Source organism: Fringilla coelebs, assembly GCF_963513975.1.
Source record: "Fringilla coelebs genome assembly, chromosome: 27".
Classification (NCBI taxonomy): domain Eukaryota; kingdom Metazoa; phylum Chordata; class Aves; order Passeriformes; family Fringillidae; genus Fringilla; species Fringilla coelebs.
Genome location: NC_140053.1, coordinates 2,676,041 through 2,698,357, shown reverse-complemented (window position 1 = coordinate 2,698,357; position 22,317 = coordinate 2,676,041). Strand labels below are relative to the sequence as shown.

At 43.7% G+C, this 22,317-nt stretch overlaps 1 protein-coding gene across 3 annotated transcripts; it reads left to right on the top strand.

Moving 5' to 3' along the window:
* The first annotated feature begins 3,724 nt into the window (after window positions 1-3,724).
* SMARCE1 (SWI/SNF related BAF chromatin remodeling complex subunit E1) lies at window positions 3,725-19,293 on the top strand. 3 transcript variants are annotated; one of them, XM_084222327.1, is made up of 12 exons: window positions 3,745-3,775; window positions 4,516-4,566; window positions 5,080-5,123; window positions 6,506-6,594; window positions 7,993-8,097; window positions 10,341-10,421; window positions 11,527-11,658; window positions 13,161-13,332; window positions 14,944-15,116; window positions 16,111-16,212; window positions 16,746-16,956; window positions 17,659-19,290. In XM_084222327.1, the coding sequence occupies exons 4-12, from the start codon at window positions 6,592-6,594 to the stop codon at window positions 17,868-17,870; spliced, it is 1,191 nt and encodes a 396-aa protein (XP_084078453.1). In that variant the 5' UTR covers window positions 3,745-3,775; window positions 4,516-4,566; window positions 5,080-5,123; window positions 6,506-6,591; the 3' UTR covers window positions 17,871-19,290. The 3 variants fall into 3 exon arrangements, with proteins under 3 accessions (XP_084078452.1, XP_084078451.1, XP_084078453.1); XM_084222326.1 differs by lacking the exon at window positions 6,506-6,594 and having other exon boundaries at window positions 3,725-3,775; window positions 17,662-19,293; XM_084222325.1 differs by lacking the exon at window positions 6,506-6,594 and having other exon boundaries at window positions 3,725-3,775.
* The last annotated feature ends 3,024 nt before the right edge of the window (window positions 19,294-22,317 follow it).

Sequence of the window (22,317 nt, the reverse complement as noted above, 5' to 3'; positions counted from 1 at the left end):
ATTCTGACAAACACTACAGGTAAGTGATGCTGTTGATCTAGTCCATGTGACAAGTCACTGTTATGCCAGGTTACAACTGTTACTACTTCAAATTGACTGGGCAATATAAGGGCTACAAATTCAACTACAATTCAACCAGACCCCATAAGTACCCTCCAATCCTACCCAAAGTAGCTGTGGGCAAACACAAACCCCAACAGAAACCCTGCACCAGTAGAGAGGAACAGCCATCCTTCTCTAAAACCTTACAGGACAAATTTCAAACAAAGACTCAAACAAGATTGTATGAAGACAGGAACGATTGTTTGTGAGAATTCTGAAGAGGATGGATGTCACAGTTCCCATTGGAACACAGACACTGCTGGGGCTCAGAGTCTGGACAATCCACACACAGGATTTGCTGGATTACAGCAGCATGTAAAGGATTGATTTCAGCGTCAGTATCTGCCTTATTACTTATGGCATGTGTACAGAAGTGATACTGCAGATTCTTTCAGAGTTAATTTATGCTTCCATCCTTTGTTCATGGTAAGAACAATGCATTGATATTGCCCTGTCCTGTCTGTACTGTATCAAACTTGCTAATTATCCTTAACCTGAATCATGAGCTGATGTTGTTACCACTTGAGTACTTGGCATCCTGAATGTATTGGCCTGCTCCAGTATTTTCACTATGCAGCTTTTTTTTGTGCTTAGACTCTGTACATTTTACAATACTTGAATTTAAACTAAGTTTTAATTGCTTTAAGGCACTTTAAACAGGGATACAAATTTACCAAAGTAAATGATAGTACTACAATAAAAAAAGTATTAAAATGGAGTTTGTCCATGCATATTCTGTGTGTATCAATGTCTTCTTCAGTGGAAGGGAGTAAAAAAAAATGTAAAATAAAAATTGCAGATAGGAAAATCTGTAGCACTGTAACAAGTGTTTTTTAAGATCCCCTCTGCAATTAGAAAGATACAAACTCCCTCACAATCTTTACCATAACATGTGAGTGTCTTTCTGCTACAAAACTTACTCTTTTTTCCTGGTAAACCCAGTCACCCTGGCTATTTTCTTCACATGTGACTTCCTGATACTGACTTCAGTAGCTTCTGTTACTCTAGGCCTGGTTCAAGTGGGCATTCTGGTTTTAACAAAGCTTTCACCTCTGTCAGTAAGTATCTATTTTTGTATTATTCACAAATTCCATCTCTCATAATGTAAAGAACTCTCTTTCGTTCACGTAGTAGTGAAATTCCACAAGTGTCAGCATGAACTCCACATGGGCATCAAAATAATAACATCTCACCCTCATTTTTAGGTCACTTTAAAGCTGAATTTTTAAAAAAATTAACACTGAAGCTTAATACTGTGGCAGAGAATGCTTCATTTCTGTGGTTCTAATTAAATCCAGACCAGCTGAGCCTCTGCCAACCAGCACCTGCAACGGCTGATGTAAAAACGAGTTTTATTGTCTCAATCTACTTCCCAGTGAATGTCTGTCCTCATTCCAGAGCTTATGAAACTGCTGGTAATTAAAACAGTTGGGTAAGAATTAGTTTTTATATCCCCCCTGGTGAGCATGGTGCAGTATAAACGATTCCATTAAATCAGTAAAACTACTTATATATTGTACAGGATATTAAAAAGTGTACGCTGGCAAAACCTTTCACTATCACAAGATGGAATTGAGGCAAAGAGCATAGAAAGAAAGAAAGGGGAATAAAACAAAGTAGGAAATACACTGATGGCTTTGAAAACATATAATGATTTAGAACTATTAATATGGAATGTGAGTTTCCATAAATGTACTTGAATACCACAATAAAAAATTCAGTTTTAAAAATAAATACATTTGAAATAATTCAAATTTTAAAATTAAAGTTAAATTTAAAAATAATTAATAAATATTTCAAATTTTCCATTTTTAATTTAACAGTAAATGCAATTTACACTATCAACAAAATCATGTTATTAATAAACTAGAAGTGAACGTATGAAACTGGGGGGAAACCTAGTCAAAAGCAGAGGGGAAAACAAGTCATTTTTCACCTCTTACAAGTATTTTCTCACCTTTTCTTTACCTTTTCCTGCCCCAGTGAAGCTGGTGGACTAGTGTGACATATTTTCCTGGCTGAGGAATCTCTTCAACTCTTGCTTTAATATCAAATTGAAGTCACAGATTATTCTGCAGCATGGCAACAAATGTCCATTGTGGGTACAGTCAGCAGAAGCTAAGCAGATGAGGGCAGAGCTCTTGTCTCTTTATTTGTTCATAAAAATAAGTGTATTTAAGCATGAAAACAAACTGAGCCAGTGGAACTGCAGGCATTAAGAAGAATGGACCCAACTTGCAACAACCCATGTTCAGTTAGTTTTTCTTCTTTTCACCTTCTACCATCCTTTTGGGTTAGGCAGGTACGATCTCCCTTGGCTTTCCTTCAGATCCACCCAAATTCTCTCTAGAAATACTTCTTATTGGCCACGGGTGAGCATTTCAATGCCAAACATCCCATTTCAAGGTCAAATATTCAACATCAAACTTTCCATTTCAAGTTTCACTGCCAAAGATTTCATATTTAATTCGGTCACTTTGATAATTTGCAGTGTAAAAAGTTCTCAAAGCTGAATGCTGAGGTCTGGAACTCTCCATCCTCCTCACACCCTCAGAGCCACACCCTTCATCTTGTTTGGTATTTCTGAGGGTTTTACCTATGTGTGATAACTTTGCTGATTTCTGCAAGGAATTGTGGACAATTCCACTGCTCCCAGACTACTGGGCAATTTATAATCCTGTCTGTTTCAGCACCAAAGTGTTCTGAGTTGATCAGGCTGATTTAGTTAACAATTATCATATATTATCATATTTATTACCCGGGGTCCATCTCGCTGCCTTCACAGCCGTCTCTAACGCCATCCCCTTCCTCTGACATTCTCCCACACACCGGCACCTTCCCGCTGCCCTCAGAGCTCATCCTGCTCCACTCAACCGCCTCTGGAAGCGCTGCCATCCCAAACAGCCCTTTTTGCACCACACTCTGCACAGACCAGGACCCCGCAGCACTGACGGACGGTTCACCTGACTCCATCGCTGCTTTTTATGGGATATTATTCGGGCTCGGACACGACCCCGCGGCATTTTCCGTGGCCTCACAGCAGCCCGGGGACCGGGGCGCTTCAGGGACCGCCCACTGCCCGTGAGGGGAAAAAGGCGCCAAACGCCCCTCGGGGGCCGCGCGCAGCCCGTGAGGGGAAAAAGGCGCCCAACTGTCCTGAGGGGCCGCGCGTAGCCCGTGAGGGGGGAAAGGCACTAAAGCGCAGCGGGCACGAAGCGTCCGCAGGCCCTCCCTGCGCGCCCGTTCTGCGCCGCAGATTCGCCGCCGGCAGCCAGCATTCGGGGCACCGTGACGGGAGTTGCCGGCGCGGGGGAAGGGGACGAGCGTGGTGTTGAGCACTGCGGGTCTGGGGAGCCTCGGGAGCCCCTCTGACACCCCGCGAGGCAGAGCCTCCGTGCCGCTAATGGCGGGCGGGGCCGCCTCTCGCGCGGCGCTCGGGTTGCATCCCGCAGATTCGCCACGGCCGCTGCAATCGCCGCCGTCCTGGAGGGTGCGGGGACGGCCCTGGCCCCTCGACGGGGCGAGGGGCAGCCGAACAAGCCCCCCCCCATAGTGAGTAGGGACTCACCAGCGGGCCGGGGCCGGCGTGTCGAAAGTGCGGAGCGGAGTGCGCAGGCGCCGTCGTCGCCGCCCCGGCCCGTGGGAACAAAGGGAGCGCGGCCGCGCCGAGCGGGTGAGTCCGGGGGGCCCGGCGGGGCTGACCGGGGGGCTCGGGATGGCCCCGGCCCTTCTCCGGCAGCGCTGTGGGGCTCGGGAGGGCCCGCGGGCCCGGGGAGGGAGCGGTGGGGCCGAGGGAACCCCCCTCGGTGGCCGCCTTGGGCCCGCTCAGGCTCCGCTCGATCTCCCCGAGCCAGCCCGGTGTGCGAGCCCGGAGCACGTCGTTAGTAGGGATTCTGAAGGAGGTCGCGACTGCCGTGGCGTGATTTGAAGAGAAACGACGAAAAACCACTTTGATACAGCGCTGTGTGCCGCGCTCCCGGGTTCTGTGCTAAAAGGTTAAGCATTGCCTGTCAGACCGCAGCTATGGGGCTCGTTGGTTGTTTTATGTACCCTGTAAAGGAAATACATCATTTGGTCTTTTCTGTATTAATATCAGATTTCTGAAACAGTGAGTGTAAAATAATGGGGTATGTTCTTTTCATTCCTTACAGCACAAAATATATTTATTTAGACCCTTTCATATGAACGTGACCTAAACCTGTGTGCTCTTGCACAGCTATTTAAGGCCAGATTCCTTGGGAAATCCATTAATTTTTCAAAGAGATAACACCTTGGTTTCTGAAAATGCTTTTCTCTGTATTACAAAATTGACAAACTTTGATAATGACTGGTATCGATAACAATCGAAGATTCAAATATCTGGTGGGGGGAAGGGCACAACACTTACTAGCGTGATCTTCTTTTGTCTTGCAGAAGTACAAATATAATGTCAGGTGGCTGAAAATTTGACTATCAAAATGTCAAGTAAGTTTTTTTAAAAGATTTTTCTGTCTTTAACTTTGGTGTTTTACAGATCTGGTTCCACAGAATCTGTTTGTGAGATGATGCCATTATTCCTGGCATTAAAAGAAATTAGCAAGTGTAGTGACTAAACTCTTGGCCTTAAATCCTGCTGTGGCTGATTCCTGGCATATTGTTTTTGTAAGAAATCCACATATCACAGCTTCTGAATCCTGTTGGACTGCATTTTTGCTTTCCCTCCATGTAATTGGTGTGCATATAAATGAATTTTATTTTCTTCAGTCTTGTGCTTGAATAAAAGCCTGGGACAAGACTAATGGGGGGATTTCAATTTTTCTTTCTTTTCTTTTTCTAGTGTTGCTTTTTGCTGTTCAGTGGCAAAACATAAAGTCTTTCAGAGTAGAATTTTCTTGTTTTTGTAAAATCATTTTAAAATATTGGCCATAGCAGATGCCTTAAGAATTCATCCAGATTTTCAAGAAAAAAAAAAAATTGCTTACATTTCTATCTTAACAGAAAGGCCATCCTATGCCCCACCTCCCACCCCAGCTCCTGCAACCGTAAGTATAGTGATTTTTCTCATTAACACAGAGCCTTTAGTAACTTTCCACGGAGTTGCATCACCTGCCTATATGGGAAACACAATATTAATGTCATATGAATTGTTAAAATTAATATAATTCTTTTTGAGGAAGTTTGGGAAAGAGAAGCTGAATAAACTTATTTTGCCTTTAAGGCTGGATCTCGCAGACACTGAATTTTCTGTGAGCAGTCACTTGTCTCACATGACTCACAGTAGGCTGCAGCAGTACTGGAATAGTTAAAAATCAACTGATATTTGATTGTAGAATGTCCTGCTCAGCCTGGCCCAAATCATGGGGCATTTTTCCACGTTTCAGTTGTACTGAGCTGCTATATTTTTTTTTTTTTTGCATTTGAGTGGAATGCAGGATTATGAAACATCCTGTTACATTGGGTCAGAATAATGACACACTCTTGATGCCAGTCTTGCATTCCTTGAAATCACTGGTATTTTGGAGTCTAGGGCTTGGAAAACATTTTACTTTCTAGTAACGTGACATGCCCTGACACTGAGGAGAACATGAACAGGAGCTTTGAATCCTGCCCAGTGACATTCCTGGATGTACAAAGGTGCTGCAGTACCAGTGTGCTGTGGGCAGGAGCTGTTTGAAAGTAAACACACAGCTTTGGTCACATTTGTGGATAGTTTGGGTTTTAGGACAAATCCTTTGTACAGAGGATTGAGCAAAGATTCTACAGTGAATTATTTTTACCAAAGTAAATTGGAAAACTTACCCAGTAGTGTGTCCTTGATCTCTGCAGGAATTAGAAGGAATGTGATCCTTCAAATTTTTTGTGCTGTACTTTACAGGAAGAGGCTTGAAAATTATATAATACATAAATACAAGTTATGTTTTTATAAGTTTACATAAATAAAACTTGATTTTCATAGTTTGCTCAGAGTTTTCATTTTGAACACAGCAAAATAGATCTGTTAGAAGGAACATGATGGATCCACTCTGACCACTGGATTCCGCATCGAGAGCTGTGCATACACATGTGATTCCTTTGGGATATAGCATGGATACAGATGTTTAATGGTTCATGTTGATGTGGTACAGTCCTTCAGAAGGATACAGGAAGCACATGCCAGGACTGCAACCAGTGGCATGCATTGCCTGTTTTACAAGCATCTTTTATTTTGTATTATTTTATATAGTCCTTCATGTGATGGTCTGTGCTCTGTTAATGCAAGTCACAAAGTAGCCAAATAACCTTGCTTGTTCTTCCACAGCCAGTTCCAGGTGCTGCAGTCAACAAAATCACAGTAATTCTCAAAACTGCAGTACTGTACCTGAAATAAAAAATTCTTCATGTGATGCAAGGTAGTTCCTGGTAACATTTAAATCCTGTCTTGCAGAAATAAAGAATTAAGCAGACGGAGATTACAATTGTCACCTGGTTTTATTGAAGAGGTGTAGTTCAACATATTCAAAGCCTGTTGTTATGGTAATACAAAAAACTGTACTAAAACAGTGCCTTATGAAGTAGTGAATGTGTATGTCATGAGCCCAGGCATACAGATGAGCACATCAGCTGCTGTGACTGAGTTAAAAAGCTTGGCAATAAAATCTCTGTTGAAGACTGACTGTTAAAGGATAATTTTCCTCTGCACTTATGTGTTTAGAAATAAACTCTTGCAGTGTGTCTGCATTGACTTGAAACCTTCCTAGTTACTGTAGTCAGCTTCTAAAACACTTCTGTTCAGTGTTTGTATGTGTCGTCATTTGGTTCTTAGAGTCCTGAACTTACCTGTCAAATTTTTATAACTGTAATCTGGAGCAGGTCCAGTCATCAAGTCCCTGTGAAAGACTTCTTGGAATATTTTATTAGGGCTGCTGGAGAATGGGACACTGTGGGAATGACATTTAAATGTCCAGAAATACTCCAGGCTCTTGTGAATCCTCATGGAATCATAGAACCACCACAGTCAGGATTTTATTGCAATTACCATTAAATAGTTGATCTTTTTTTTTTCCCAACAAAATCTGACTGGGAAAGGGGGGTATAATGGAAAAAATAAATTTATTTGAGGAGGGGAATACAGGTAACCTGATGAAACTTGAGTGTCCATTGCTAAGTGAGCAGGGAATGCAAAGAAACAAGATTTTTTTTCTGCGTGACTGAGGTGAGAACGTATCAATTCACTTTCATGAATTAATGAAGATGTTTTGATTAACTTCTGAATTATCTTGGATTTGGTGATCTGTTCAGACTAGCTTAAAGTTTTTAACTTACAGGTCTTACTGCAGAGTTCCTCAGCTCTGTCAGTCTACAGCCTGCCTTGTAACAGAGGGATATCTCTGGGAATTGTCTTCAGCCACTGGCAGTGGAGCACAAATGGTGCTTTTAAAGATTTCCTCCCCTGCTCTATTTGTTGGGAAGGCAGAATTCTGGGAAGAAAAGCAGGCAGGGATTTTCATTGGTGTAATAAATGTGTGTACTGGGGATTTCTGCCCCATCACTGGATGCTGTTTTGCCCAACTTTCACCCTTGGGAGACAAGAGTCTTCTGAATTCCTTGGTGGCTTATGTTGGAAAACTCTTATTAGCCATGACCTGAATTTACAGAGTACTTGTTTAAATGAGTTACACAGTTAATAGAAATAAAATCACCAATTTTCAGACAGAAATTTGTAGTGACACATTTGCTTAAAAGTCCTGTTTCCTTACTAGGTTTATACTGGAGTAAGTTGTGTGTGTTGGGAAGACACCAACTGCTACACCTCATTGCTTGTTTGAATTCTGGTTGCTTTTGCATGCCATATTGCAGTTCATTTTCATTTCTGTGTTCTCCTCGTTTGAGCTCATTTCTCATTCGTGTTTTTGTCTCATTTGTTTCCATCAGCAAATGCCCAGCACCCCAGGGTTTGTGGGATACAATCCATACAGCCATCTGGCCTACAACAACTACAGGCTGGGAGGGAACCCGGGCACCAACAGCCGGGTCACGGTAGGAGAATCAACTATTACATCCTCCAGCAAACACCAGGAGCTGACCAGAAATGGCTTTAGGGTTAGGTTCTTCGGAGTCTTGGCTGCTGCCACTTCTTTATAAAAAAAACAAAAACAACTTCTGATTCTTATTCCTCACCTTCCCCCCCTTCCCCTTCACTCTGAAACCTTTTGCAGAAAAATGGGTTTTTACTCAACAGGGAAAACTGGTAATGGTATATGATGCAGACATCCAAAAAGACAGACTTTGGTCTTCAGTGACCACTGCATGCATAGGAAAAGCTTCCATAGCTGGGTATGTTTTTTTGGAGGGAGGGAACTGCTCTTTTTGCTGAGGTTCATTGGTACAAGAATAAGGAAGAACATTTTGCAAGCTGGAGATCGTTGATAGTCGTTGCATCATCCTGTTGAGCCATGCAAGAGGTACAGCCCTTTATTTTTCTTTGTAGTCTTAGTCTGGTAATAACTGCACAGTCCCAAGTTCAGTCATTATTTTTTCAACAAAAGTGTGATGTTGATAATAAAATAGAATCCTTTCAGCTCATATATGTGTCAGTGTGTGGGAAATGGATGTTGCATTCATTTTTCATGGAGTAAACAAAGCGAGATGGGGACAAGTGATGAGGGAGGTGACAGCTTCTTTCAAACATTAATCAAGTCCTAGCATTGTATGCAGTTAGGAAACAAAAATAGACAGTGGAAATATAACACTTTGATAACACAAGAGAAACAGACTAATTCCCTGATATTTTCTTCAATATCTCACAACTTTAAGGTTTTTCCGTGTAGAACTTTGTACCTCAAAACTTCTGATCAGTTTGGAAGGTGATACAAAGATTTCTCAAGGACCAAATACATGATGCTTTTTGAAAGTGTAGTCTTTTTTATGCCTCTCATATAAACCTTCTTTCAAACCAAGTTCATCCTATTTATTAAAGCATTTACAGAAGGGATCTTCCCCTACAAGGTGGAATTGACTGTCTGAATGGATACTTTCCTTATACAAGACTAAGTCAGGTTTTGTCTGAGAACTTCCATTGTTTCTGTATGTCACAAGCATACACAGCCTGCTCTGCCATGCATATCCCAGTATATGGATGGTGTCTTTAAACCCCTCTTAATTTAAAAGCATTAAACAGTTTCCGTTAATGTTTTTCCAACCCATCTGTATGTGTATCTATGTATACATTTTGGTAATGCATATACCTCATGCACATTATTTATACACAGTTCTGTATGCATTGTTCATAGAGCTCCATAAATTCAGCAAACAAACAAAAAAAACTATCAGGAGGAAAACAGTATTGAATGTGAGCCTTCTGTGCTACACCCAAATATTGATCTGCAGGCCACAGCTCTGAAAGATCTTGAACCTGCTTTATATTTTCATGTAAATACTCCCACTTAATAGAACTCCTGGCATGTGGAAGTGCTGGAAGAGTGGAGGGTTTCAGACCCTGCAGTTGACAGGGGCTGTGATGTCATTGCACTGCTTTAGGAGCAAGCCCTGTCAGATGTTCTGTGGGTTGAAGGGATGCAAGGAGACCCAGCAGCTTTCCAGCAGCAGCATTAAAGCTCAGTGGCCTTTTGTGTGGTGCCAGCACTGTGTCTGGCAGCATAAAGCCAAAGGAAGACTGAGCACAGGAGCATGTTCCAGGCTAATTGGGACAATTCATTAGAGCTTGGCTACAAGTAGAGCAGATATTTACCTTTTAGCTGCACAGAGTTGTTTTCTTTTCAGTCTGTTAATTGGCTCCAAATTACCACTGACAAATTTTACAGAAAAATAATTACTAAAATTATTGGATAATGCCTCTAACTTAATGTTTTAAGCGTTCTTCATATCTTTTTTAACCTGTATAATAGCCACGTTAAATTTGTCAAAACAGATAAAATAAATTAGTCATCAGAAGTGAGAAAAAACAACCTGCTGGGATTAGTGTTTCCATGTTATTTCCTAAGATATGTAGTTCAGTTTTAAGAACATGGAGCCCTTTTGAGGATTTATCTAATTACTGCTCTGTAAACTTTCAGAGAAAAGATCAAACTTAGATGGGAAATTACTGCTGTGAGGACCAGCTCTAGCTAGTGCTTATTCGCTTACAGACTGGGTAATTTTTCTGGTGATGTTGTTTGCTTCTGTTGGGGGTGTGTGAATGCACAAGTGTTTTCCAAAACTAGTGCGTGTAGAAACTGTTCAGTGATCCCATTAACGAATGGATTTATCCGGTTCTTTTATAGGCTTCCTCTGGTATTACCATTCCAAAGCCCCCCAAACCCCCAGACAAGCCCCTGATGCCCTACATGAGGTACAGCCGGAAGGTGGGTATTACAGTGTCCGTCAGTAATAAAGTCAGTGTTCGTTTGTGCTAACAATTAATTGCTATGATCTTAGTTTCAGCTTCTAAACGTTGACTCCTAACAGCCTGCGCTCTCTTAAGGGGATGTAAAGTCCAGAGTCTGCCCTGCAGAACAAAGGCAGCAGTAGTCTGGTCACACAGTTGCCAATTTCTGGGGGGAAAATTGCTAAAATGCTAATTCCTACCACTGTCTGCTGACAAGGATCCACCCCGCCACATTCAGAAGTTCCTGTGACTTACTGACAGAACTTTTTTATATAAAGGAAGTATTCCTTGCGTTTTCTGGGCTTGGTGCAGTGCTGTAGCTGGACTGAAGAGTAGCAATGAGTGGACTTTGCATGTTCTCCTTCACCACCCTAGCCCGTGGCAACGTTTGCTTCGCTATTCTGTGAACTGTTTGACAGAAAGTAGGAGAGAGACTCTTGTGGAGTCTGGAATCTGATGGGGCATGGGGAGGGCATGGCAGCCTGGCTGAAGCAGGTGAGCCAGAAGGAATTTCTTCCACTTCTGGTAAAGTATCTTTACCAGCATGTCTGTCTTAGGCCAAAAAACATCAACCCACACACAAAAAAAAAAAAAAGTCAAGTGGCGCAGCAAGAAATTACACTGGCAGCTCTCCTTTTTTTTTTCCCTATAAAGTTAGAAACCTTTTTGGTGGAGTCAGAACTTGTTGGAACTCAGATTGATCAGCAAGACTGAAATATTGTGAAATGTTACATTCTGATCTGAAAAGCTCAGTCTCTTTGTCATAATCTACTGCTGGATGTGTTTACTCAGTAGCATTTTTTTCCCCGAGATGCAGCGATGTTCATTTAAGAAGAGAATTGAGAGGGTTAAAGGCAATATTCCCATGAGACCAAAGCCACTCAGCAATTGCCTGGTTCAGTAGCTGGCTTTCTACTGACTTCCTGCCCCAGAAAATAATCCAGATAGTTTAGCCAGACTCATTCCTAACTTTATCCTGTTTTTCATGGTGATTCCAGAAAGAACACTGAGATGACAATATAAAATGTTTAATTTGGAAGTATTTAGATATCATTAGTAAAGCTCCAGCTGTTTCTGTTAAGGTCTGGGACCAAGTGAAGGCGTCCAATCCCGATTTGAAGTTATGGGAAATTGGCAAGATTATTGGAGGAATGTGGCGAGATCTCACTGATGAAGAGAAGCAAGAGTATTTGAATGAATATGAAGCTGAAAAGGTAAATGGAAGAAATCTGGGATGTTTATTACAGCTGATTCTTCTAGGAACTGGTCTGAGAAGAAAAATTCATCTTCCCCATGCAGGGGTGTTTGAGGCATTCACGAGATCCCTGTATGTAACTTAAATGGAAGTTTGTCCTGACACGTCTCTTAGATTTTTTTAAATAACTGTGCATCAACTGTGACTGGTCAGTTTTTAGACCTAATTCAAAATGAAGTATTTATAATTGAGTGTCGATTTTAACTGTGTAATGAATGGATTTGATTGTACAACATCAGTATTGAAAAGATTGTCTCAACACCAAAATCCTCTTTCAAAACTGGTGCTCTGCAACTACTGCTGTTGTCATGAACATGTTCCTAAGAGACTTCCAGTCACGTGGGGTTTGGTTTTCCTGGTGGAACTCCACGCTGTGGCATTAATGTTTTGTTTCTTAATAGAAAATGCTACCACTTGTAGGGTTTTCTTGTGCTTTTGGTTTGGTTTTATTGATCTTAATGACAAGAGATGGCAGCTGCCTCGTGTCTAGGTTGGTAAGTGTTGAGCACCTGTACAAGACTGTTCTTGTGATTCTCAGGTACAAAGGGAGAATTGTCCAGCTGATGGGTTGTGCTTACACCTGGCAGGCACCTGAGGCACTGGCTACCTGGTCAAATCTCAGCTGGTTTTATTCCAAGGCAATAGAGAAGTACTGCAAAACTCAGTTCTCTTAGCTGAGAAAAAAAATAATCCAGGAATTCTATTTTTACCTTGGTAATGATGTTTAGATTGTAAGCTCCTTGGGGCAGGGGCCAGCTGGTTTCTGTTGTGCCAAGGCAGAAGGATCCTGGTCCTGATCATTTACAAGTGTTTTAGGTACCTTTAACAATATCATAGATTATATCCATTTTTTTATTAGAAATATCTCAAATCACTGTACAAAATCTTAAAAATGAGATTAAAAAAAAGCAATTCAAAGAGAAAAGGTATCTCAAAGAAACTGAAAATAGTGCTGCTGTCCGGCTGCCAGGAGGAGACAGGAGTCTGGCTGCAGCTTTCTGTGACATCCCAGAGCAGGGATGGGTCAAAGGATGGACAAATCTTTAATGATTTTTGGAAAGTCGTTCATGACATACTGGCATAAGGAAAAAGAAGAAGTCAGAATCACAGATTTAGTTAGAACTCCAGAGAATTACTGAGAATATTTTGTGCTTGTTAATTTCATCTCATCAGAACTTGATCTTAAATGTTCTGAGGTGTTTGAATTTGAAATCTCAGAAAACAAAGCTATCATAATACTAAAAGGACCTAAGAACCAGCTGTGTTTTTAAAACACAAATTACTATAGAAGTTCTAATTTGTAAAAAAGAAAGACTGAGAGAATCTGATCATTTGTATCTCAGCCAGACGATGCAGATTCAGCTTTGTCTGTGTAACCACACTGTGTGTTACACAGAGCGCAGTTGTGGCCAGGTGGGAATCACCCAGTGGTGCAATCAAACCGTGTTGGTCACCTTGCAGATCGAGTACAACGAGTCCATGAAGGCCTACCACAACTCCCCTGCCTACCTGGCCTACATCAACGCCAAGAGCCGCGCCGAGGCGGCGCTGGAAGAGGAGAGCCGGCAGCGGCAGTCGCGCATGGAGAAGGGGGAGCCCTACATGAGCATCCAGCCCGCGGAGGATCCCGATGGTAAGGAGCTTGTGTGCACTCCCAGTGGGACACTCATGGCAGGACAGGCCGTGGAGATACAGAAAACCACCCGTGTGCACCTTCTGCAGTGCTTCACGTGGCTTCGTTTCTGCTTTGGTGCTTTCATGCCAATTTTCATTACCATGTTTTACTCCATACAGCTGATTTTGTTCCCAAAAGTAAGGTGGCACCCATGGCAAAAGTTATTCCAACCTTTCTTAATTAAGTGTGAAAAAATGCTCAATAGTTCAAACCAAATCATTCTGCTTACTGCTCCATAATGGCTTTAGCACATGCTTTAGAAAAGGCTTAGATGCCTGATTTAATCCGGCTTGGATGGAATGTTGTGCTTTATTACCAGAAGCACATAAATCTGACAGGCAGAGTTCTGGTGTGATTAAGAGCACCTGAACTTTGAATGTGTTCAACAACTGTCATTTGAGATTGTTTGGTGAGTGAGGTGCCCTTGCTGCTGACAAGTTGATGAGAAAATTCTGAAAGTTTATTTGACTGCAAGGAAATGCACCCCACCCAGTGGGAAAAGTCAGCCTCACACACCTCATGGCTGGTTTTAATGCATCACCAACTACTTGTTGAAACCTGAGGGTGAAAAATGTGCTCAGTTACACCCTTTTTTTTCCTTCCCCCTTGTGAAAGCACACCCCTGAGATAAATCTCATAGCAAACAGCACTTTCCCCCGTGTGAGGTAATTGCAACATTTATGTAAATACGTTTCATGCTGGAATAACTGGAACCTGGGGACTTGAGATTCTGTTCTGTGCTACCTGTGTGAAGTAGACTTGGGCAGAACCAGACATTACCTCTTTTTTTGCTTTGTTTAATCAGATACCTAAATGACATACAATATAACACTTGGAAATAAACTTTCATTTAACCAATTCTCTTCTTTGGTAGTATCTTCTGGCGTGGTCTGCAGCTTCTTAAGATTTCTGTGAATAGCTGGGATAGTCATCTCCAGTAGGAATACTTAATGTAAGACAAAATTAGACCTCTGGACTTTACCATGTGACATTGTTCTGGGAAATAATTCATACTTGTTAACTGGTTTCTCTTTAGAAAAATGCACTTACTAATAAATAATTGGATTTTCTTAATACATGACTGAATTTTCAGTGATGAGTGAATGTATGTCACTGCTTCTTGCTTTCAGCATTTTAAAAAATAAGTGGTTTTGATCTGTGCTACAAAGGTTATTTATAGAGGAGTCACTATCCTGCTGACATTTTGTTCTGGAAACATGATTAATCAGGAATGGGTCTTTTATTTGGTGTATTAATAGTCCCTCTTACTGTGGAAGTGTGGAAAGCAACCGAGTGAATAACTAGGTCAGTCCCAATTTCAGCTGTGGGAAATGCATGTGAAATCAGCTGTTAGAGCTGTGCCAGGTAAATGCTGCCCTGGCCACACTTGATTTTGTTTTGAAATTTCCTGATGCTCTGTGTGTGTTACTGTGAACTTTGTGACATGACAACTACTGCTGTTAGGGCTCATATTTTAGTTTTTGTGAATGGTAATGTGGGTACAGAGTGATTAGACTCGGCTCTCATTTTGTGGGATCACAGCAGTTACCCCTCCAACTCCTGTTCCAGATTATGATGATGGGTTCTCCATGAAGCACACGGCCACGGCTCGGTTCCAGAGGAACCACCGGCTCATCAGCGAGATCCTGAGCGAGAGCGTGGTGCCCGACGTCCGCTCCGTGGTCACCACAGCCAGAATGCAAGTCCTGAAACGCCAGGTTCAGTCCTTGATGGTTCATCAGGTAAAAAGAAAGGATGCAGATGCTGCTAAAACGTGGTGGGGTTGGGCTGGACTCCAAGTCTTTGGATCATTCGATCACCTACATGAACGTTCTTGCTGAGTATCAATGTTCTGTGTGCTCCAGGAGCCAATCCCTGGGATTTCTTGGGAGCTAAAGACTTCACCTTCTGTGCTGTTTTGTTCTTTGTGTTTTGTCCTAAGTGTTAGTTCCATAGTTCTTCATTATTACACACAACCCCCTGTATGCAGTTTTTAAAGTCTGCTGGTTAATAAGTACTGGTAGTGTTGTGATTTTGGGTACCCAGCAACTCATTGTGTTTGTAATGATTCTTTTTTTGGTAAGTAAATTGTCCCTATTCTAACGTTTTTTCACTGACAGTTAAATTTATACAAAATGTGTGGTGAAGTCATACTTTCATGTTTCACCCAGCTTTGAGCACATGCCTGTGTTTTCCAAACACTCATGTTACCAAAAGAACCTTTCAGCATGGTCACTGTGTGTAGGGGTGAAGTGAGACCAGAATTAGATAGAGATTTGCTGGGGGTTTTTTTAATTACAGAAGATTTAGAGGGTGGAGGGGGTGGTTGTCCTTCTTTCCTGTGAATTGTGGTCTTTCTGTGTTAGACTGTAATTGATGTGGAGAGTGTGTCTATACCTGTGAGCTGTGTATATACAGACCTGTGGGATATGTATACACAGACCTGGGGGTGCAAATAGGAAGGAAAATGTGCAGATTTGATGCTGGAAGCTTCACCTCAGGTAGACAATGCTTCATTTACAATATGCTTGAACTGCTGCACAGACCCACGTACTGTTCCTACTTTTCAGTATGAACTTCTCAGCTAATGGGTATCAGAGGCAGGCAGAAGGATGTTTACATATTAGACCAATATTTAAAAATAAACCCATATGAAAATTTGTATGCTTAGCTGTACCTTTGCCCAGTTTTTAGGTGACTGCACAATGAGGTTCTTGCTGTTTGTTTCACTTCCAGCGTAAGCTCGAAGCTGAGCTGCTGCAAATTGAGGAGCGTCACCAGGAAAAGAAGAGGAAGTTTTTGGAAAGCACAGATTCTTTCAACAATGAGCTTAAAAGGGTACAGCTCATTTTTCTCACTTATTCTGAGGAAGCTGCTGGTTCCACAATGCTACAAGTGCTTCAGTTCTCTATACAGTTCTGAGCAATTGCCCAGCTGCTGGGGCAGTGCCCTGGTGTGGGTGGTAAAAAGCACAGGAAATCATTTCCTGCTCCTTCAGTGACCTTTAGGGGCACATTGGGCCAGTACAGTTTAGAAGTGCCAGGCTGGGCTGGGTGAATTCACTCAGAGCAGCTGGAGGAAGGTGTCCTGAAGCCACTGTGGGGGGCACACTGCTCTCCTTGGCTGCACTCAAGTAACAAGTTTTAGATTGTTTATTTATTCCCTCCCCCCCTTTTTTTTCTTAATATGCCTGTATCTCCCTCCCTAGTTACTTTCAATATAAACTTTGTAAAATCAAAAGGACTGTGCTGTGTGTAGAAATAATGAATTCATCATTGGGGTTTACTGATTATTTATTTCTCAGGGTAACTGAGGTAGTAAAAGAGCTAAAGTTTTCCTTTGTTTTGTTTTGTTTTGTTTTTAATTGCTAGTTATGCAGTTTGAAGGTGGAAGTGGATATGGAAAAAATTGCAGCTGAAATTGCTCAAGCTGAGGAACAGGCTCGCAAGAGACAGGAGGAAAGGGAAAAGGAAGCAGCTGAGCAAGCCGAGCGCAGTCAGAACAGCCTGGCAGCTGAGGAGGAGCAGGCAGCCAGCAAGGGGGAGGAGAAGAAGGAAGAGGAGAGCACTCCAATGGAGACAGGTAACTGCATCTGAACATCTGCAGAATCCTCCAAGGATCAGCATTAAAGGGTCTCTGAGGAGAGCAGTTCACTGCGTCTTGGTGAACACAGGCATTTGCTTGTTTCTCATTAAATTACTTGTTTTTAAAAGTGGAGAGGATAAGATCCCACAGAGCCCCATGTCATACTTTGTGTGTGATGTATCCAGGGGAAAAAAATAGTAAACCTGAAGTTAGACTTTGGTTAACTGGGAGCAACTGGGAGTGTTTCCTTGTCCCAGTGTCAGTGTCCAGCCAGGATGATGCAACAGCAATGCTTCCTATGCAGCTCTTGAGCAAATTTTACAGCTGTTTTGTGCTCTGGACAGTGGCAATAAGAAATGCTGCTGGATTCAGGAGTCCCAGTGACTAGTGCATCAGTGAGTCACTGCTGCAACAGCAGGAGCATAAGGAAAGAGGGGCCAAGGAGTTTGAATTCCAGTGCTTCTGCTTTAACAAGGAGCATGGCTGGAATTCTGAGGTCAGGATGCTGTGGCAGGACAATATGTGTGCTCAGCACTGAGAGATCCCTGAGCCGTGCGTGTCCCTGCATGTTCCAAGTGACAGAAGTGACTGCTGTGGAATACTCGGATTTATTTTAGCTTCTGTTTCTTCCTAAATCCTAATTGCACAATCTAAATAAATATTGGCATGTAAATGACACTTAGAAATACATTTTTCCAGAAGAGCCTCACCCAGAAGAGAGCACAGAGAACCAGCAGAACGGTGAAGAAGGAACCTCCACCCCAGAGGACAAGGAGAGTGGGCAGGAAGGAGTGGACAGCACAGCTGAGGAGGGAACCAGCGACAGCAACACCGGCTCAGAGAGCAACAGCGCCACCGTGGAGGAGCCGCCGGCAGACCCCATCGCCGAGGAGGGCGAGAAGAAAGAATAATCACTGACTCAGTTCCTGTGTCTCTGTAATGAAGTACTGTTTGATTTCAGAGCGTGCTCTGCGGCTGTTGTACCTTCCCTGCCTCTGTCACTTGTCCCTAAAGGATGCCAGGGCTTAATGACACGCCAGGTTATCAGTGTAGCAAGGTGAAGGGGCCTGTAGAGGTACAGGGTGTCCTGCAGCAGGCAGAAAAGGAACCTCATGTGTCTAAACACTGCTGTTACAGTCTGGAGAGGTGCTTATATCACTTGTATTTCTTCCCTAGAAAGACTAGAAACCACTGATTTTGGTTTCTGTATGAGAAATCAGGCCTTTCCCTTTCTTCTGGTGCCGTTTACACACTGGCACTTTGCCCCAAAGTTCCTTCCTGCCCCTTTGTGGTACAGGTGTCTCACCTGTGCTGCAGTCCTGGCCTGACTGCATGAGGGACCTGCTCCTGGCAGGGGCACTGGCTTTCTGGAGAGGCTGGAATGTGGCTGAAGCATTCAGCCTTCTTACTATGGAGCAAAGACCACCTGCTCAGGGCGTCCCCCTGGAGCCTCTCCTTATCTAACAGCTCCAAAGTCCCCTGTGTCCCACAACTACTGTGCTGCACGTCAACAAGGGCAATTTCTGCTGCAGTCCATGCTTTTAAAGAAAGCTCTTGGTCCTCAGGACAGCTCCAGAGTGAGTCTGAAAGTCTGGGGTTTTGGGGGTTTTTGGTGTAACTTGTTTTTCTAGAGTAGCTGCTCTGCTGTGGTGGAAACTTGCTCATGGTCTGTGTGTGGCATGTCAGGAGATCCAGTTCCAAAGGGCTCAGTGTAGTCTTGCAGGAAATGACACATCATGAGGGATTTTTTTTTTTTCTGTGGTGCAGGATTCTTTTCAACAAGCCTTTGCTTTTCTTTCCCAATTAACTCCTTTATTTGCTACCAAGAGACCCTGGTGTGGCCTCAGCCAGAGCCCTGGCACAGAACAGAGCAGGAGAGCGTTTAAACACGCACATGTTCTCTGAGCAGACAGTCACTGATATGGCACAAATGGTAAAAAATAGTAGTTTTGCTTGTCATGAGCTTTCAGAACCTCTGGAGACTCTACAAATGTACTGAAAAGGCCATAATTTGCCCTAAATAAGCAAAACCCCACAAATAAATACACTGAGTTGTGGCAACAGCCATGGGCCACTTCTTGACTTAACAACTGAGGGAACACATAATGTTTCAGTGAACTGATGTGTATTTGCAGAGCAGTGGGTCTATCAGATGGTGTTTTTTAAATCCTTTTTTTTTTTTTAATGGTCTAAAAATAATAAAATCCAACATGTTTGGTTTTTTTTAAACTCACAGTGGTCTGTTCTTGTCTTTTAAGGTAGTGCCAGTGTTTGGTTCAGATCTTTCATCAGCTGTTCTCCATCTCAAGCCAGAGGAAAATAAGCACACAGGCTTTTATTTCTTACAAAGTACCAGCTGCTGGCTGGACTGGAGCCCCCCTCCCTCCCCCAACCCTGTGGGGCCCAGGTGGGGTTCCACACCTGAGGTGCTGCAAACCCTTGTTGTGCAACAGCTTTTATCTGCAGCAGCCCTGGCTTCTGTAGACCGGGGATGCTTTTCATCTGCTCCAAATTCTCAAGGTGTATGTAAATAACTAATTATTGGCAAAGACGGGTGTGTGCAGCTCAGGGTGTGTATGTGAAGGAGTGGGTGTTGTCTTCACGAGTGAAATAACTTGTCCAAGCACATGAGAACGTGAAGGAATGCCCATGGGCAGTGTCGGAGCACTGACCAGCCCTATGGGGCCTGGCAGAGGTTCCTACAAGGGACAGGAGCATCAGGGACCCAGCAAAGGAGAGGGACAGGCCTCGGGAGAAACCTGGCTCCTGCAGCAGCCCTTCCTCAGAGCAGCCTGGAGCTCCTGGTGAGCCCTGTGTTCTACAGGTCCTCAGTGGGATGTTCTTGACAGACCTTGTGGCCACCTGCAGGTCCCCAGCTGGGCCAGGAATCCTTCCTCCCATGAGGAAGAGCCCTCTTGCTTTGCTGCTGCTCCTGCTCTGTTTCCTGGGTGCCCTGTCTGGCAGGAGGTGGGTGCAGGCTGACAGTCTGAGGTGCAGCCATCCCCCATGGGGTGCTGAGAGCTGGTGAGTCCCTCACACCCCCAGGGGGTGAAGCAAAAAGGCAAATCCAAGCCTTGTATCATGCGAGGGAGTTGTTTTCTTTGGTTTGTTTTTCTCTTCAAGAAAAACCAGGGGTTTTCAAGTCTGACTCAGGCATTGTGACCTCTGACATCACCATGGTGCTGCTTCTGGTTTGCTCTGCAGGCAAAGGTTCTCGTCTGTGTTGGGTTGTTGTCAAAAATATGCTTTTATCTCACCACAAAAACACACTCAGTAAAAGTTATTAAGGAGCCTGGGTTAAAAAAAGAACTGATCTCAAAGTTTTTTTTGTTGGTTTGGGGGTTTGTTGGGTTTTGGGGTTTTTTTTGCATTTATGTAATTATTAGATTTTATCACCCCAAAAACCTTCTAACCTACAAAGCTGGTACACAGTAACGGGTACATAGCAAAAAGCAGGCCCAAAGGGTAAGTTTTGAAAGGGATTTAGATGTTAAAATATGAACCAGACACCTTGTGAGGTTGTTCAGAAATGATTCACCAGGTAAAGTGAACCCAGAGCCCAGGCCTCCAAGATCTTCATGCACCCAAATCCCTTCCAAACCCCTCACCTACACACAGGACTGAGCTTGGCTTCCCAGAAAGAAAGAAGCCTCATGTTTGTGCAGTAGCTGAACTTTCAGAGAAGAAAAAAAGACTGACAGAGAAATAAACAAGATTGGGGGGTTTTTTAAAAAAAATTGTAAGAAATCACCTGTGTATAACCTGGACAAGTCTTGCCAAGTTGCTCTGCCTGGAGCCAAACGAGCTGCAGACACTGCTCACAAGAGAGGATTATGCTGGTGACAGAAAGAAATAAAACAGATTAAAGGAGCTTTACAGGAATAAAATATCAAAGCAAATCCAAGCCCTGGCACAAAGGGGTGGCTGGGGCAGCTCGTGTGTGTCAGGGAAGCAGAGCCTGTTCAGAGCCTTGTGCTGCAGCAGCTCAGGGCAGGAGCAGAGAGCCTGACCCCTGACCTCGGGAGGCTTGGGGGGAGCAGGTCCAGAGCCCCTGCTGGGGGAGCCCACATCCACACCTGTGGTAATAAACTGGAGGTGAGGAGGGTCCTGAGAAAGGGACATGTGGGTGGGCAGCACACAGGGAACAGGGTCAGACCCTTGCTCTGCTCGGGCTTTTGCCAAGGTCCCTTCTCTATCCCAGGTTGTGCTTTTCCATTTCCCACCAGCTCCAAGTGCAGCCTCTGTGCCTGCCCTGTCCCAAGGAGACAGAGATGGTTTATTTCTCCTTCTCTTGCCCCAGGTTTTGCCCTGAACCTCCAGCCAGGCAGGCTTTGCTGTTCAGTCTCTTTTAAAAACCTATTTTGGATTTTTTTCCTCATTGGTCATCCACCAATCCAACCCCTCCCCACCATCAAAACGGTGCTGTGGTGTCCTTGCTCCTGTGTGACCTCCCTTCATCCCCTTAACTGACAAGTGTTCCCAGCAGTCCCAAGTGCTGGAATACTGGGGAAAAACGCCTCTCATGGCCAACTGGAGATGGAATTGGGGCAGGTAAAGTGCTGGCAGAGGTGTGTGAGCTGCAGCAGGCACTGCCACCAGGAGTCCCCATCAACCTGCCCGAAGGACACACAGCCCTAGCCTTGGCTGTAAAGGTGAGCAGTGCTTTTCTTGTACAGGATCCTCAGTGCCAGCCAGCAGCAGCAGTTGTGGCAGCTCATGCTCAGGGCTTCACAGAAATTACTGACTTCTGGAGTCCCAAGTGAAGCTTTACATGATGATTTAAAACAAAATAAGAGTGTTTAACTCCTCTCACTCTGAGAGCTGCTGGTTGTACCAGCTCAGAGTGAGAAGCAGTTGTACCAACTCACAGTGTGAGGCATTTGTACCAATTTGCCAAATCAGGGTGAGATGCTCACAGGTCACTCACCTGCAGCTTTGAGGCTCCTGGATATGAACTGCAGGTGCTGCATTGCAGAAGTGGGGGCTGATCATGCCAGGTACCCAGAGAGGCTGGAATTCCACATGTTCTCCCGGGCAGGCACCCAGCAAGTTCCAGTTTCATCCTGGACTGTTACAGCCAAGACTGTTTGTGCCTCCAAGGAGTTGCAGCACCTGCTCAAAAGTTTGAACCCAGGGCTTGGATCCCTGGGTTTGAAATCCCCCGTGCATGCAGAGTGTTACTGACAGTGACTGGCAAACCTCTCCCAGCAGGACCTGATCACCAAGTGGGATCAGGCATTTGAATCTCAGAGCCCAGATCCTGCTTCAGCTCTGTCTTGCTGTTTGTGCTCTCAGTTCCCTTCTTTCACTTTGACGTTTTTTTCCACAATCTTCGACGGGGTTTTTTGAAGTGGTTTC